General features: G+C 42.2%; 1 protein-coding gene across 2 annotated transcripts in view; it reads right to left on the reverse strand.

Annotated features, from left to right (window-relative positions):
- LOC137382695 (sarcoplasmic/endoplasmic reticulum calcium ATPase 2) overlaps positions 1-13,517 on the reverse strand; it is a 108,481-nt gene that overhangs the window by 12,668 nt on the left and 82,296 nt on the right. For both annotated transcript variants that reach the window (XR_010977260.1, XM_068054985.1), the window contains exon 15: positions 8,231-8,451. Coding sequence is in view for 1 of the 2 variants with exons in the window: in XM_068054985.1 (XP_067911086.1) it covers positions 8,231-8,451 (221 nt within the window). In the remaining variant the exon portion in view is untranslated. The remainder of the gene's footprint in view (positions 1-8,230; positions 8,452-13,517) is intronic.

The raw sequence follows: 13,517 nt of genomic DNA on the forward strand, positions 1-13,517 counted from the left end.
TGTTTGGGATCTTCTTCTCACTGCTGCTCTCACATATGTTCAGAAGAAGGAATTTTCCTCCACACAAGATCAGGGGGCACGTTGTTCAACCTTGCCACTCTTAGAGCAAAGACCAAAGTACGGAAGGTCCTCATCAGGGAACTTCTCTTTGCTGACGATGCTGCATTAACATCTCACACTGAAGAGTGCCTGCAGAGTCTCATCGACAGGATTGCGGCTGCCTGCAACAAATTTGGCCTAACCATCAGCCTCAAGAAAATGAACATCATGGGACAGGACAACAGAAATGCTCCATCCATCAATATCGGTGACCACGCTCTGGAAGCGGTTCAAGATTTCTCCTACCTAGGCTCAACTATCACCAGTAACCTGTCTCTCGATGCAGAAATCAACAAGCGCGTGGGAAAGGTATCCGCTGCTATTTCCAGACTGGCCAAGGGAATGAGGGGAAAATGGCACACGGACACAGAACACAAAAGTCCGAGTGTATCAAGCCTGTGTCCTCAGTACCTTGCTCGATGGCAGCGAGGTCTGGACAACATATGTCAGCCAAGAGAGACGTCTCAACTCATTCCATCTTCGCTACCTCCGGAGAATCCTTGGCATCAGGTGGCAGGACTATATCTCCAACGCAGAAGTCCTCGAGGCGGCCAACATCCCCAGCATATACACCCTACTAAGCCACCGGTGCTTGAGATGGCTTGGCCATGTGAGCCGCATGGAAGATGGCAGGATCCCCTAGAACACATTGTACAGTGAGCTCGTCACTGGTATCAGACCCACCGGCTGTCCATGTCTCTGTTTTAAAGATGTCTGCAAACACGACATGAAGTCCTGTGACATTGACCACAAGTCATGGGAGTCAGTTGCCAGAGCTGGCGGGCAGCCATACAGGTGGGGCTAAACAAGGGCGAGTCGAAGAGACTTAGCATTCTTCTAAACTCTAGAGAGTAAAGGCCTAAACTGCTCAATCTCACTTCATAAGACAAATCCCTCATCTCTGGAATCAATCTAATGAACCTCCTCTGAACTGCCTCCAATGCAACTACATCCCTCCTCAAGTAAGGGGACCAAAACTGTACGTAATACTCCAGGTGCAGTCTCACTAATGCCTTCTATAGTTGCAGCAACACTTTCCTACTCTTATACTCTATTCCTTTAGCAATAAATGCCAAAATTCCATTTGCCTTTCTTATTACCTGCTGTACCTGCATACTAGTTTTCTGCGATTCATGCACGAGGACACCCAGATCCTTCTGCACCGAAGCACTCTGAAGTTTCTCTCCATTTAGATAATAATTTGCCTTTCTATTCTTGCGACCAAAATGGATAACCTCACACTTATCCACGTTAAACTCCATCTGCCAAATTTTGACCCATTCACCTAACCTATCCATATCCATTTGGAAATTTCTTATTTCTTTATTGCAACTTACTATCCCACCTATTTTACTGTCATCTGCAAATTTGGCTATAGTACCTTCTATCCCTGCATCCAAGTCATTTAATATAGATTGTAAATAGTTGCCCGAGGACCGAACCCTGTGGCACCCCACTAGTTACATCTTGCAATGCAATTGGATTCAAAAAGATTGAGATCCTTTACACAACTGGGTCAATGGTTGACATATGTAGTTCAACACAAAAGTGTGAAATAATGCTTCCCCAATGACTCATTAATTTTATCCAAAAGTGTAGCTGAGCTTACTGGTCCCCAATTTGTACTCTGGTGTAAGTCAAGTTAACTGATCTCCGCTGGAATAGGAGTACAGGGTTACAATTGGTCTAAGCAATCTGATGGGATGGTGGTTGGTTAGGGTGGCGGGGTGGGTGCGGTGGGGAGACAATCAGCTAGGGCTCTATTCTTGCTCTCTTTTCAACGTTTCCTGCTTCAAATGAAAATGTTTGTACATCAGGCAAGGAGCAGCCTCAATGTGATACTCCCCAGAGCTAAATAGCCAAGCACTTTGTCAAAGCTCTCATGATTAAACATGAATAGTTTTGGAAGAAGAGTCTAAAAGGAGGACTGTGTGTTAAATGGAACAGTGGTATCACAGTGACAATCAATCAGGTGAGATGTAACGGTCATAAATCTATTTTTTTTTATTCAGTCATGGGATGTGGGTGTCACTGGCCAGGCCAGCATTTATTGCCCATCCCTAATTGCCCTTGAGAAGGTGGTGGTGAGCTGCCTTCTTGAACCGCTGCAGTCCATGTGGGGTAGGGATACCCACTGTGCTGTTAGGAAGGGGATTCCAGGATTTTGACCCAGCAACAATGAAGGAACGGCGATATAGTTCCAAGTCAGGATTGTGGATTTATTACTGCATCAGCACAATACGTGGTTACTAAGAAAAGGGCAAACAAGAAACCCTGCTTCGTAAGCAAAGAAAAACCATTGATGGCCCATCTGGTCCCTCCAGTGCTCCAACTCTCCACCTCCAATATCTTTTGATACTACTACCTTCACTAAGCAACATTTGAAATAATCTATGACCCTTTGAACAACAAATTTTTTCTAAGGTGCATTTTAAATGTACATATCATCCTGGGTCGACTTATTTTGAAGTAAGGCTCTGGGTTTACATTGTACTTTTCAATACTCTATATTATATAGAGACATTAATGAGTTTCCTCCTTAACTTTTCCCACTCCAGACTGTGGAGCATAAATGTCTCCAAGCTTTTCTGATTGCTTTTAGGATTATTCTTGTTGCTCTCTCTACCCTCTTTCCAATCGCAGTAATGAAGACAGGTCACGGAACAAGTGCAGTCTAACCAGTGAATTATTCAGCCTCAGTATAACTTCTACAGACATGTATCCCACTGTTTAGTTCTGGATCTCAACACTCCATTTGCTTATCCATATTGTTGACAGTGAACATGACAAATTTATGTCAATCAAGTTTTTTTTCAAAGTTTTCCTGTGTTAATTCAGTCCTCATCTTGTAAATCACGGATGTTCATTATTTCTTCCAGTAGGCAATACTTTGCATTTGCCTGCGTTAAATTTCATAACTGGTCTACATCGTTCCACAAAAACTCAATTACATTCTCCACCCAATACTACACTTTGGGCAATGCTCAGTTTCTTATTTCTCCTCCATTCCCACATTCTTCCTTGTATTACCAAGTATTTGAGTTATCAGTAGCCTCTCAAGTGGGACCTTGTCAACGAGTCTAAATAAACTATATTATAGAAAGGCAAACTACCCAATTTATTATGTCCTCAAAGAAGTCAAAATGGTTTGCTAAGCAAGACATTCCTCTTTTAATCTGTGTTGGTTTTAGTAATCTATTATAGCTCCTGCTATGGTTTCCATTATTTTTTTGATTACTGATAATTGTTTAAGTCTTGTATAGCTGGGTCAGTTTTGCCCTCTTTGAAAGTACAACAAAATAACCTGCAACAGTAACTTGCATTTACATAGCACCATTAACATTATAAATTAAGGTGTTTCACAGCATGTTATCAAACAAATTTTGATACTAAGCTACATAAGGAGTTACTAGGAAAGATGACCTAAAGCTTAGTCAAAGAGATAAGCTTTAAGGAGCACCTTTAAGGAAGAAAGGAAGGTAGTGACGCAGTGAGGTTTAAGAAGGGAATTCAAGAACTTAGGGCCTTTGCAGCTGAAGGCACAATCGCCAACGGCAGTGATTAAAATTGGGGATGTTCAAGAGACCAGAATTGGAGGAGTGCCAACATCGGAGGAGTTTATAGGGATAACGAGGGGTGAGGCCATGGAGGGAATTTGAAAACAAGGGTGAGAATTTTAAAATTGAGGTATTGTTTAACCAGGTGCCAACATAGGCCAGCGAGTGCAGGGGTGATGAGTGGAATGGGACTTTGAGAGAGTTAGGAAATGGGCAAAGTTTTGAATGACCTCAAGTTTACGGAGGATGAAAGATAGGAGGCTGGCCAGGAATGTGTTGGAATAGTCAAGTCTACAGGTAACAACAGCATGGATCAGTTTCAGCAGCAGATGAACAGAGGCAGGGGTAGAGCCTGACAATGTTATGGAAGTGGAAATAGGTGGTCTCAATAATGGTGTGGGCGTGGAAGTCCAAGTCAGGGTCACAAACAACACCAAGGTTGTGAACAGTCTGGCTCAGCCTCAGAGTGTTGCCATGGAGAGGGATGGAATTGGTCACTAGGGAGCAGAGTTTGTGGCAGCGATCGAGGACAATAGCTTCAGCCTTTCCAACATTTAGTTGGAGGAATTTTTGCTCATCCATGTCAGACAATTGAGAGACAGTGGAGGGGTCGAGGGAAGTGGTGGCGAGGTTGACTGGGTGTCACCAGCCTACATGTGGAAACTGGCACTGTTTTCAGATGATGCCGTTGAGAGGCAATACGTAAATGAGTACAAGAAATGGACCAAGGATAGATCCTTGGGCAACACCAGAGGATATGGTGCGGGCCCGAGAAGAGAAGTCATTGCATGTGATTCTTTGGCTCTGACTGGATAAATAAGAATGGTCGCAGGTGAGTGCAGGCCCACCTAGCTGGACAACAGTCTAGAGTCGTTGGAGGAGGATGGTGTAGTTAATCATGTCAAAGGCTGCAGATAGGTCAAGAAGAACGAGGAAGGATAGTTCACCACCGTCAGTCACATAGGATGTCATTTGTGAAATTGATAAGGGCCATTTTGGTACTGTGGCAGGGGCAGAAATATGTCCAACTCACAAAAGTTTACACTGTTACCAAATGTTAGATTTTCACAGTATTGCATGAAGCTCTGCTCACAGAAATCATAGGAAGTTTATTATTGCCCTTATTACAAGAGACAAACCCCAAAGAGAATTCAGTAGCATCAGAATTTACATTATTTCAACAACTTAAAGAATTTGGCTCATTTTCATTGGAAAAAGGGAGTCTTTGGTATGACCCAATTCAAGTTTTCAAGATTGTGAAGCAAACTAAAAATTAATCTGGGAAAATGTCTTCACTGCAGCAAATGGTTCAAGTACTAAGAAACAAAAATAGTTTAAAAAATTAAGCAAAGTTGTGAAACAGGTTATTGAGGAAGATCACAGAACCAAATTATAGAAATAAGCTGGACAGTGAACTGTATACCTGCAAGAAAGAGGATAAAAGGTTTGGTGAGAAGCCAGGTTGGTGGGATTGGTTATTAGGCTTCCAGGGCTTTTGCCACTTAAGATTCTATGCTCCACCTAGCATCCTCAATGAGAACTGGTTAATTCTTCCCTACCAACTGAAATTATTAGTTTTGCAACTTCAGTGGATATGCATGAGCTGATTTAACAATACTAATAACTGATTTAAAACTAGAGTATTGCTGAAAATGGAGACATGTTGTCTAAGCTTTTCGTCTTGCACTCATCAGGACATTCCTCAGAATATCAATGTGAGGGAAAACAACTTTATACTGCATGAGAAGAGTGCGCTGATTGGTTGGCAAGTGAACTCTGATTGGTAGAGGCGTTGCCATGGAGAATGCACGAGTGAATGGCTGTCACTTATTTTGTTTAGCTGAAACAGGCGCAACTTTTGTACATATTCTGTTTGCAAAGAACAGGGCCCTGTGTATTAATATATGTAGCTTCCAGTACACACAAATGAGCCACACTGGGAGCCCAGACAAACTTAAATTGGTTCTCAGCGTAATGAGCACAAGACAAAAAGCTTCGACAACATGTCTCTATTTTCGGCAATATTCAAGTTCTGTACTTCTTCTTTGGCCTCCTTGTCTCCGGGAGACAATGGGCAAGCGCCTGCAGGTGGACAGTGGTTTGTGGAGCAGCGCCTGGAGTGGCTATAAAGGCCAATACTAGAGTGACAGACTCTTCCACAGGTGCAGCAGATAAAATTGGTTGTCAGGGCTGTTTTGCAGTTGGCTCTCCCCTTGCGCTTCTGTCTTTTTTCCTGCCAACTGCTAAGTCTCTCTGACTCGCCACACTTTAGCCCCACCTTTATGGCTGCCCGCCAGCTCTGGCGATCACTGGCAACTGACTCCCACGACTTGTGATCAATGTCACAGGACTTCATGTCGCGTTTGCAGAAGTCTTTAAAGCGGAGACATGGACAGCCGGTGGGTCTGATACCAGTGGCGAGCTCGCTGTACAATGTGTCCTTGGGGATACTGCCATCTTCCATGCGGCTCACATGGCCAAGCCATCTCAAGCGCCGCTGACTCAGTAGGGTGTATAAGCTGGGGATGTTGGCTGCCTCGAGGACTTCTGTGTTGGAGATACGGTCCTGCCACCTGATGCCAAGGATTCTCCGGAGGCAGTGAAGATGGAATAAATTGAGACGTCGCTCTTGGCTGACATACGTTGTCCAGGCCTCGCTGCCGTAGAGCAAGGTACCGAGGACACAGGCTTGATAAACTCGGACTTTTGTGTTACGTGTCAGTGCGCCATTTTCCCCACACTCTCTTGGCCAGTCTGGACATAGCAGTGGAAGCCTTTCCCATGCGCTTGTTGATTTCTGCATCTAGAGACAGGTTACTGGTGATAGTTGAGTCTAGGTAGGTGAACTCTTGAACCACTTCCAGAGCGTGGTCACCGATATTGATGGATGGAGCATTACTGACGTCCTGTCCCATGATGTTCGTTTTCTTGAGGCGGCTGGTTAGGCCAAATTCATTTCAGGCAGCCGCAAACCTGTCGATGAGACTCTGCAGACACTCTTCAGTGTGAGATGTTAATGCAGCATCGTCAGCAAAGAGGAGTTCCCTGATGAGGACTTTCCGTACTTTGGTCTTCGCTCTTAGACGGGCAAGGTTGAACAACCTGCCACCTGATCTTGCGTGGAGGAAAATTCCTTCTTCTGAAGACTTGAACGCATGAGAGAGCAGCAGGGAGAAGAAAATCCCAAACAGTGTAGGTGCGAGATCACAGCCCTGTTTCACGCCACTCAGGATAGGAAAGGGGTCTGATGAGGCGCCGCTATGCTGAATTGTGCCTTTTATATTGTCATGGAATGAGGTGATGATACTTATTAGCTTTGGTGGACATCCGATCTTTTCTAGTAGTCTGAAGAGACGACGTCTGCTGACGAGGTCAAAGGCTTTGGTGAGATCAATGAAAGCAACGTAGAGGGGCATCTGTTGTTCGCGGCATTTCTCCTGTAGCTGACGAAGGGAGAACAGCATGTCAATGGTCGATCTCTCTGCTCGAAAGCCACACTGTGCCTCAGGGTAGACACGCTCGGCCAGCTTCTGGAGCCTGTTTAAAGAGACTCGAGCAAAGACTTTCCCCATTATGCTGAGCAGGGAAATTCCACGGTAGTTGTTGCAGTCACCGCGGTCACCTTTGTTTTTAAAGAGGGTGATGATATTGGCATCGAGCATGTCCTGTGGTACTGTACCCTTGTCCCAGCACAGGCAAAGCAGTTCGTAGAGTGCTGAGAGTATAGCAGGCTTAGCACTCTTGATTATTTCAGGGGTAATGCCGTCCTTCCCAGGGGCTTTTCCGCTGGCTAGAGAATCAATGGCATTACTGAGTTCCGATTTTGTTGGCTGTATGTCCAGCTCATCCATGACTGGTAGAGGCTGGGCTGCATTGAGGGCAGTCTCAGTGACAACATTCTCCCTGGAGTACAGTTCTAGGTAGTGTTCAACCCAGCGGTCCATTTGTTTGCGTTGGTCAGTGATTATGTCCCGATTTAGATTTGAGGGGGACGATCTTCTTGATGGTTGGCCCAAAAGCTCTCTTAATGCCATCATACATTCCTCTGATGTTTCCGGTGTCTGAGGCCAGCTCAATATGACTGCATAGGTGTTGCCAGTAGTCATTTGCATAGTGCCTGGCTGTTCTTTGTGCAGCACCTCTGGCTGTTTTAAGTGCTACGGATGTTAACTCGCTGGGGGCTTTCTTGTAGTTCAGCAGTACAATGTCAAACGACTATTTGATTTAAAACTGTTTGTGCACAAACTTTATTTTAAAACATCTAGATATATTCTCATCATACCTTTTATCCTCTTTCTTGCAGGTATGCAGTTCACTGTCAAGCTTATTTCTATGATTTAGTTCTGTGATCTTCCTCAATAACCTATTTCACAACTTCGCTTCTTGATGTTTTTTAAAACTATTCTTGTTTCTTAGTACTTGAACCATTTGCCACAGTGAAGATATTTTCACAGATTAATTTTTAAATTTGCTTCACAATCTTGAATGATTTGCTTTTCAATTTTTTTTCATTAATGAAATAATTAATTGCAACTGGGAATGATAATTGCATAAAAGTAGGACCTCTTACTTACCAGACTACTTCGCCAACATTGGAAGAGATGAGGTAGCGAATAAATTGTTTCATGTTGTTATAGATAGCACGGCCTTCCTCTACCGCTGCTACGATTGTGGAGAAATTGTCATCAGCTAGTACCATTTCAGAGGCAGATTTTGCTACAGCAGTACCAGATCCCATGGCAATTCCAATCTCTGCCTTCTTTAGGGCAGGAGCATCATTCACACCATCACCAGTCTAAAGACCAGAAAAAAAACAATTCAACTAGGTGAACGTCTTATTTGGTATATGAAAATAGGTGACTTCAAGAAAATTTTTTTGCAATACTGTACAACATTCAGCGATTGAAAAGTTCAAGGCAGCATCCAAAAATTACAAATATGGTTGATTATTTGAAGGTGGCTTTTTACCAGGATCTAAATACTTAAGAGCAAAATAGCTGAGCAAACAGGATATAGAAATTAATAGGGCATCATTGCCATCATTTCAGTTTGGCCACAGACCACTTTATGACAATGAAAACAATTCCCTAACAAGTAAATACATTTTATGCTGATGTATAATCTAATCACTAAGTTATAAAACTGGGTTATTATTTTTTTTAAAAAGGTAAAGTCAGTGGCAGTCAACAGTCAATCAGTTGTAAGTGGATCCCTGACTAGCTGTTAATTACTGTGGCTGGAAGCTGACTGACCAGTGGTAACTAGCATGTCTGAGGGGTATATGCACTAGAGGAATATCTATTGAAGTGCAGTGGGTTGAAAGACTTTAAAGAAAGACATGCATTTATATGATGAAGACTCATCAATCTGAAATGTTAACAGTTGTCTCCACAGATGCCTCCAGACTTGGAGTATTTCCAGCATTTTCTGTTTTTATTTAAGATTTCCAGCACCTGCAGTACTTTTGCATTTATATAGCGCCTTTCATGGCCACCAGGTGTCTCACACTTTACAGCCAATGAAGTACTTTTGAAATGTAACCATTGTAATGTAGGAAATGCAGCAGCCAGTTTGTGCACAGCAAGCACCCACAACAGCAATGTGATAACAACCAGGTAATCTGTTTTTGTGATGTTGATTGAGGGATCAATAATAGCCAGGACACCTGTGGTAACTCCCCTGCTGCTCTTCAAATAGTGCCCATAGATATTGTACGTTCACTTGAAAGGGTGGACAGGGCCTCAGTTTAATACATCTAAAAGAAAGCACCTCCAGCAGTGCAATACTCCCCTCAGAACGGTCCCGGAGTGTCAGCATAGAGTTTTGTGCTCAAGTTCTGGAGTGCGACTTGAACCCACAACCTTCTGAGTCAGAGGTAATAGTGGTGCCAATTAATCCATGACTGACACTGTTGCAAACAGTGAAGACTATATATTAAAAAAAAGACATTGGTACAGAGGGGGAAGGAGGTGCTAACTAATTTAAACCAAGTGGCAACTGCAAAAGTTAACATACAAATAATCAGTAATGCAAAGAGGATAAAATTAAAATTAAGTAGCAGTCACCAACATAAAGGGTTCCAAATTGCATTAAATAAAAATCTGGCATACCTAAATAATAAACAAATAGGATTTAAAGGGATACTAAACGAAAACACAAGTATAAATAAAACATGTGACAATGGCCTGAATTTCTCACAGCAACACTTACCGCTGACCTTAAAGAAAGATGTCCACAAAGATCTAGTGATATCTGTGGCACTGATTTCCTTTTCAAGGTCAGTTTGAATCTGGTGCCAAGTCAAGGGGATCTCCAGGCATCCAGCAATAAGAGGTCATCAAGGAGGGTATGCAGCCAATCACATTGAAGTATACTCAGTCAGCAAACCAGGAAGTAAAATGCAATGAATTTTTAATTAAAAATGTCAGAAAATAAATGATGGGTAAAGATTAAAATGAAAAAGGAAAAGACAGCTCATGATAAATGTTGGGTTTGTAATTCAGTAAACAGTCAAGCTGAACACAAAGAATGCAGGGGAGAAATGAAAAAGGAAAGCAGGGCAAAGCGAGTGCATGAGAATAGATTGGCAGGTACCATAAAAGGGAACCCTAAAGTCTATTGTAAATATATGGATAGTAAAAAAGGATAGTCAAAAGGAAGGGTGAGGCTGATTTACAATCAAAAAGGAGATCTTATACAGAGGGCATGGCTGAGGTACTAAAATCAGTCCTCTGCATCGGTCTTCATTAAGGATGCTGCTGCCAATGTCACAGGAAAAGGAAGAGGTGGTAGACAAATTGGATAGGATAAAAAGAGATAAGGAGTAGACGCTTAAAAGGTTGGCAGACTTCTAAGTAGAAAAGTCACCCAGTCCAAATGGGATGCATCCTAGGTTGCTGAAGGAAGGGTGGAAATTGCAGAGGCTTTGCCTTCAATCTTCTTAACAAGCCAGCAAGTATATGTGGAGGGAAAACGTTGACACGCATTAATCTGGGACAAAATGAATTGTCACTTGGTAAAATACAGGTTAATAAAATGAAAGCCAGCACATATTTGTTGAAGAAAAATCATGTTCGACAAACTTGATTGAGTTCTTGGATGAAGTAATCAAAAGGGTTGATCAGCCTAGTGCAGTTTAAGGTTGTGCATATGGACTTTAAAAATGTTTGATAAAGTATCACTTGTTAGCAAAATTGAATCCCATGGGATTAAAGGAGCAGTGACTCTGTGGATACAAAATTAGCTAAGACAGAAAGCAGAGATTAATGGTGGCTCTTTTACATATTTCACCGGGGGGGGCGGGAAGGTACACAGTGGCGTCCCCCAGGGGTCAGTGTTGGGACCACTGCTCTTTTTGATGTATATTAATGGTAACGGAGTTAACAGCAGTTTGGGAGGACACAGGTAGACTCCTGAAATGGGCGCACACATGGCAGATGGAATTTAATGCAGAGAAGTGTGAAGTGATTCATTTTGGTAGGAAGAATGAGGAGAGACGATATAAACTAAATGGTACAATTTTAAAGAGGGTGCAGAAACAGCCTTGGGGTTGTACATACACAAGTCTTTGAAGGTGGCAGGATATGTGGAGAAGGCTGTTGTCAAGTTCAGCAAAGACATCATATTCCTACTTTTAAGATACAAACTTTATTCAATGTGGAATCTTGAAATTTACTTTTTCTTTAAAAAGTGGACAATGTGCTGCCAAATGTTCACTGAAGGTCAGTTGACTAGGGCTGTATATTCAAACTGTCTCACTGCCTCGAAAGGATACACCCATCCTGAAACCATCAAGAGTCATTCCTAAATTGAATGGGTTCTTCTGAATCAAAAATGTGAAGCAGCCACATCATTACAGGATTACACCTATCCAGACATCAATTGATGGCCATGGATTCCATATCCTGATCCAGTGTGTGGTTACACCTGGGGAGAGGGCCATGTGTCAACTAACAGACTCTAATTTGATGGATTTTGAACTGAAACGGCAACCTTCTGGAGAGAGAGGGAGAGATCATAGCTTCACAGAAGGAGTCTAGCCAAGAGCTGTGGAAAGACCTAGCCTAAACAAGAAGTTCTGCTGATTCTACACTTCAACCTGGTGCAGTAGAGAACTGAAAGTGACTGCCACCTCCAATCTGAAATCTCAACTACCAGAAATCTACAACACCTCAACAAGTCAAAACTACAAACAACCCAGGCCTGCATCTTTAAAAGAGACTATCCTACTTAGAAGATTCAACAGGTTTACCATAAACCACGAACACCTACCACACCTTGAACTCTTACCTTCTATCTATCTACGAGAGTGCATGCAAAGGTGAATGCGTGCATGAGTGATGTTGCGAATATTTCGGGGAATGAATATTGTTCAATAAGTAGTTAATCTTCTGTGTTTAAAGCTACAAGAAAAAACAGGTCACGGTCTGATTATTTAGCAAGTAAAACACTCACAGGCTATCATTTTAAACAAAACCTGATTGCGGTTAGTTGGGAGTGGGAACAGTGGGAACCACCCACACTGCTTACCACCTGTCCGTAACACTGTTAATAAAGTCAAGGATCCAGTATGCCTTTTTAATAGAGACAGAGAGTACAAAAGCAAGGAAGTTATACAAAACCTTTATAAATAACTGGTTAAGTAGTAGCTGGAGTAAGGACAATTGCGCCCAATTCTGGGCATGACACCTTTGGTTGTCAAAGCCTTAGATAGGGTGCAGAGGAGATTTAACAGAATGGTACAAGGGATGAAAGATTTCAGTCACAGAGAGATTAGAGAAACTGAGGTTGTTCTCCTTCGAGCAGATGAGAAGGGGAGATTTGATTGTTGTGTTAAAATTTATGAAGAGTCTTGAAGCTGTTTTCAGTGGCAAAAAGGTCAGTAACCAGAAGACACAGATTTAAGATAATTGCAAAAGAACCAGTGACATGAGGAATTTTCTTTTTCTAAATGCAGCAAAATTATCTAGAATGCACTCTGAAAGGGTTGTGCAAACAGATGCAATAATAATTTTCAAAGGAAAATTGGATAAATACTTGATGAGAAATTTGTAGGGCTATTAGGAAAGGGCAGAAGAGTGGTATTAATTGAATAATTCTTTCAAAGAGTTGACACAAGCCCGATGAGTCGAATGGTGCAGCCAAGGAGGAAGCCATTCTATGAAGACTGACATTTGTTTCTTTAAGACAAATCACTTCCTTTCAAATAGTGAACTTGCCTCACAGTGACTATTTGCCTCTTCAGAAATACACAGGACACATGTAACTTGAATTTTGAATTAAATAAGAAAAGCAGAAGAACATGGGCAAGAAGAAGAAATTAATTCAAACAGGCAACCCTCAAGTTCCTTTCTTCACCAGTTCTATTAGATATGTACCACAGGATTCTAAGAAATATAAAAATAGTCGCTTGGTAGTTCAGAACTTCAGTATTGCTGAGAAATAAAGATATGCTGTCAAAGCTTTTTGTCTTGCACTCATCAGGACAGATGCAAGAATGCCAAAATTTGAAAGGGAGCAACAATTTATACTGCATGAGAAAAGGGTGCTGATTGGTCAAGGCATTGCCATGGAGAATGCACCAGGGAACTATTGTTTCCCCATGCTTTGTTTAATTCACGATTGGACAGCATTTACTGAACGAATGGGATTAGAATAGATAGGTGCGGGATGGCCGAAGGGCCTGTGTGCCGTATAATACTATGACTCAACATTTAAGAAGTATTTAGATGAGCATTTGAAACGCCATAGCATACAAGGCTATGGGCCAAGTGCTGGAAAATGGGATTAGAATAGATAGGCTTGATGGCTGGCGTGCATAGTGGTCTAAAGGGCCTATTTCTGTGCTGTATAACTGACTCT

The sequence above is a fragment of the Heterodontus francisci genome, chromosome 23 (assembly GCF_036365525.1).
Source record: "Heterodontus francisci isolate sHetFra1 chromosome 23, sHetFra1.hap1, whole genome shotgun sequence".
NCBI lineage: Eukaryota > Metazoa > Chordata > Chondrichthyes > Heterodontiformes > Heterodontidae > Heterodontus > Heterodontus francisci.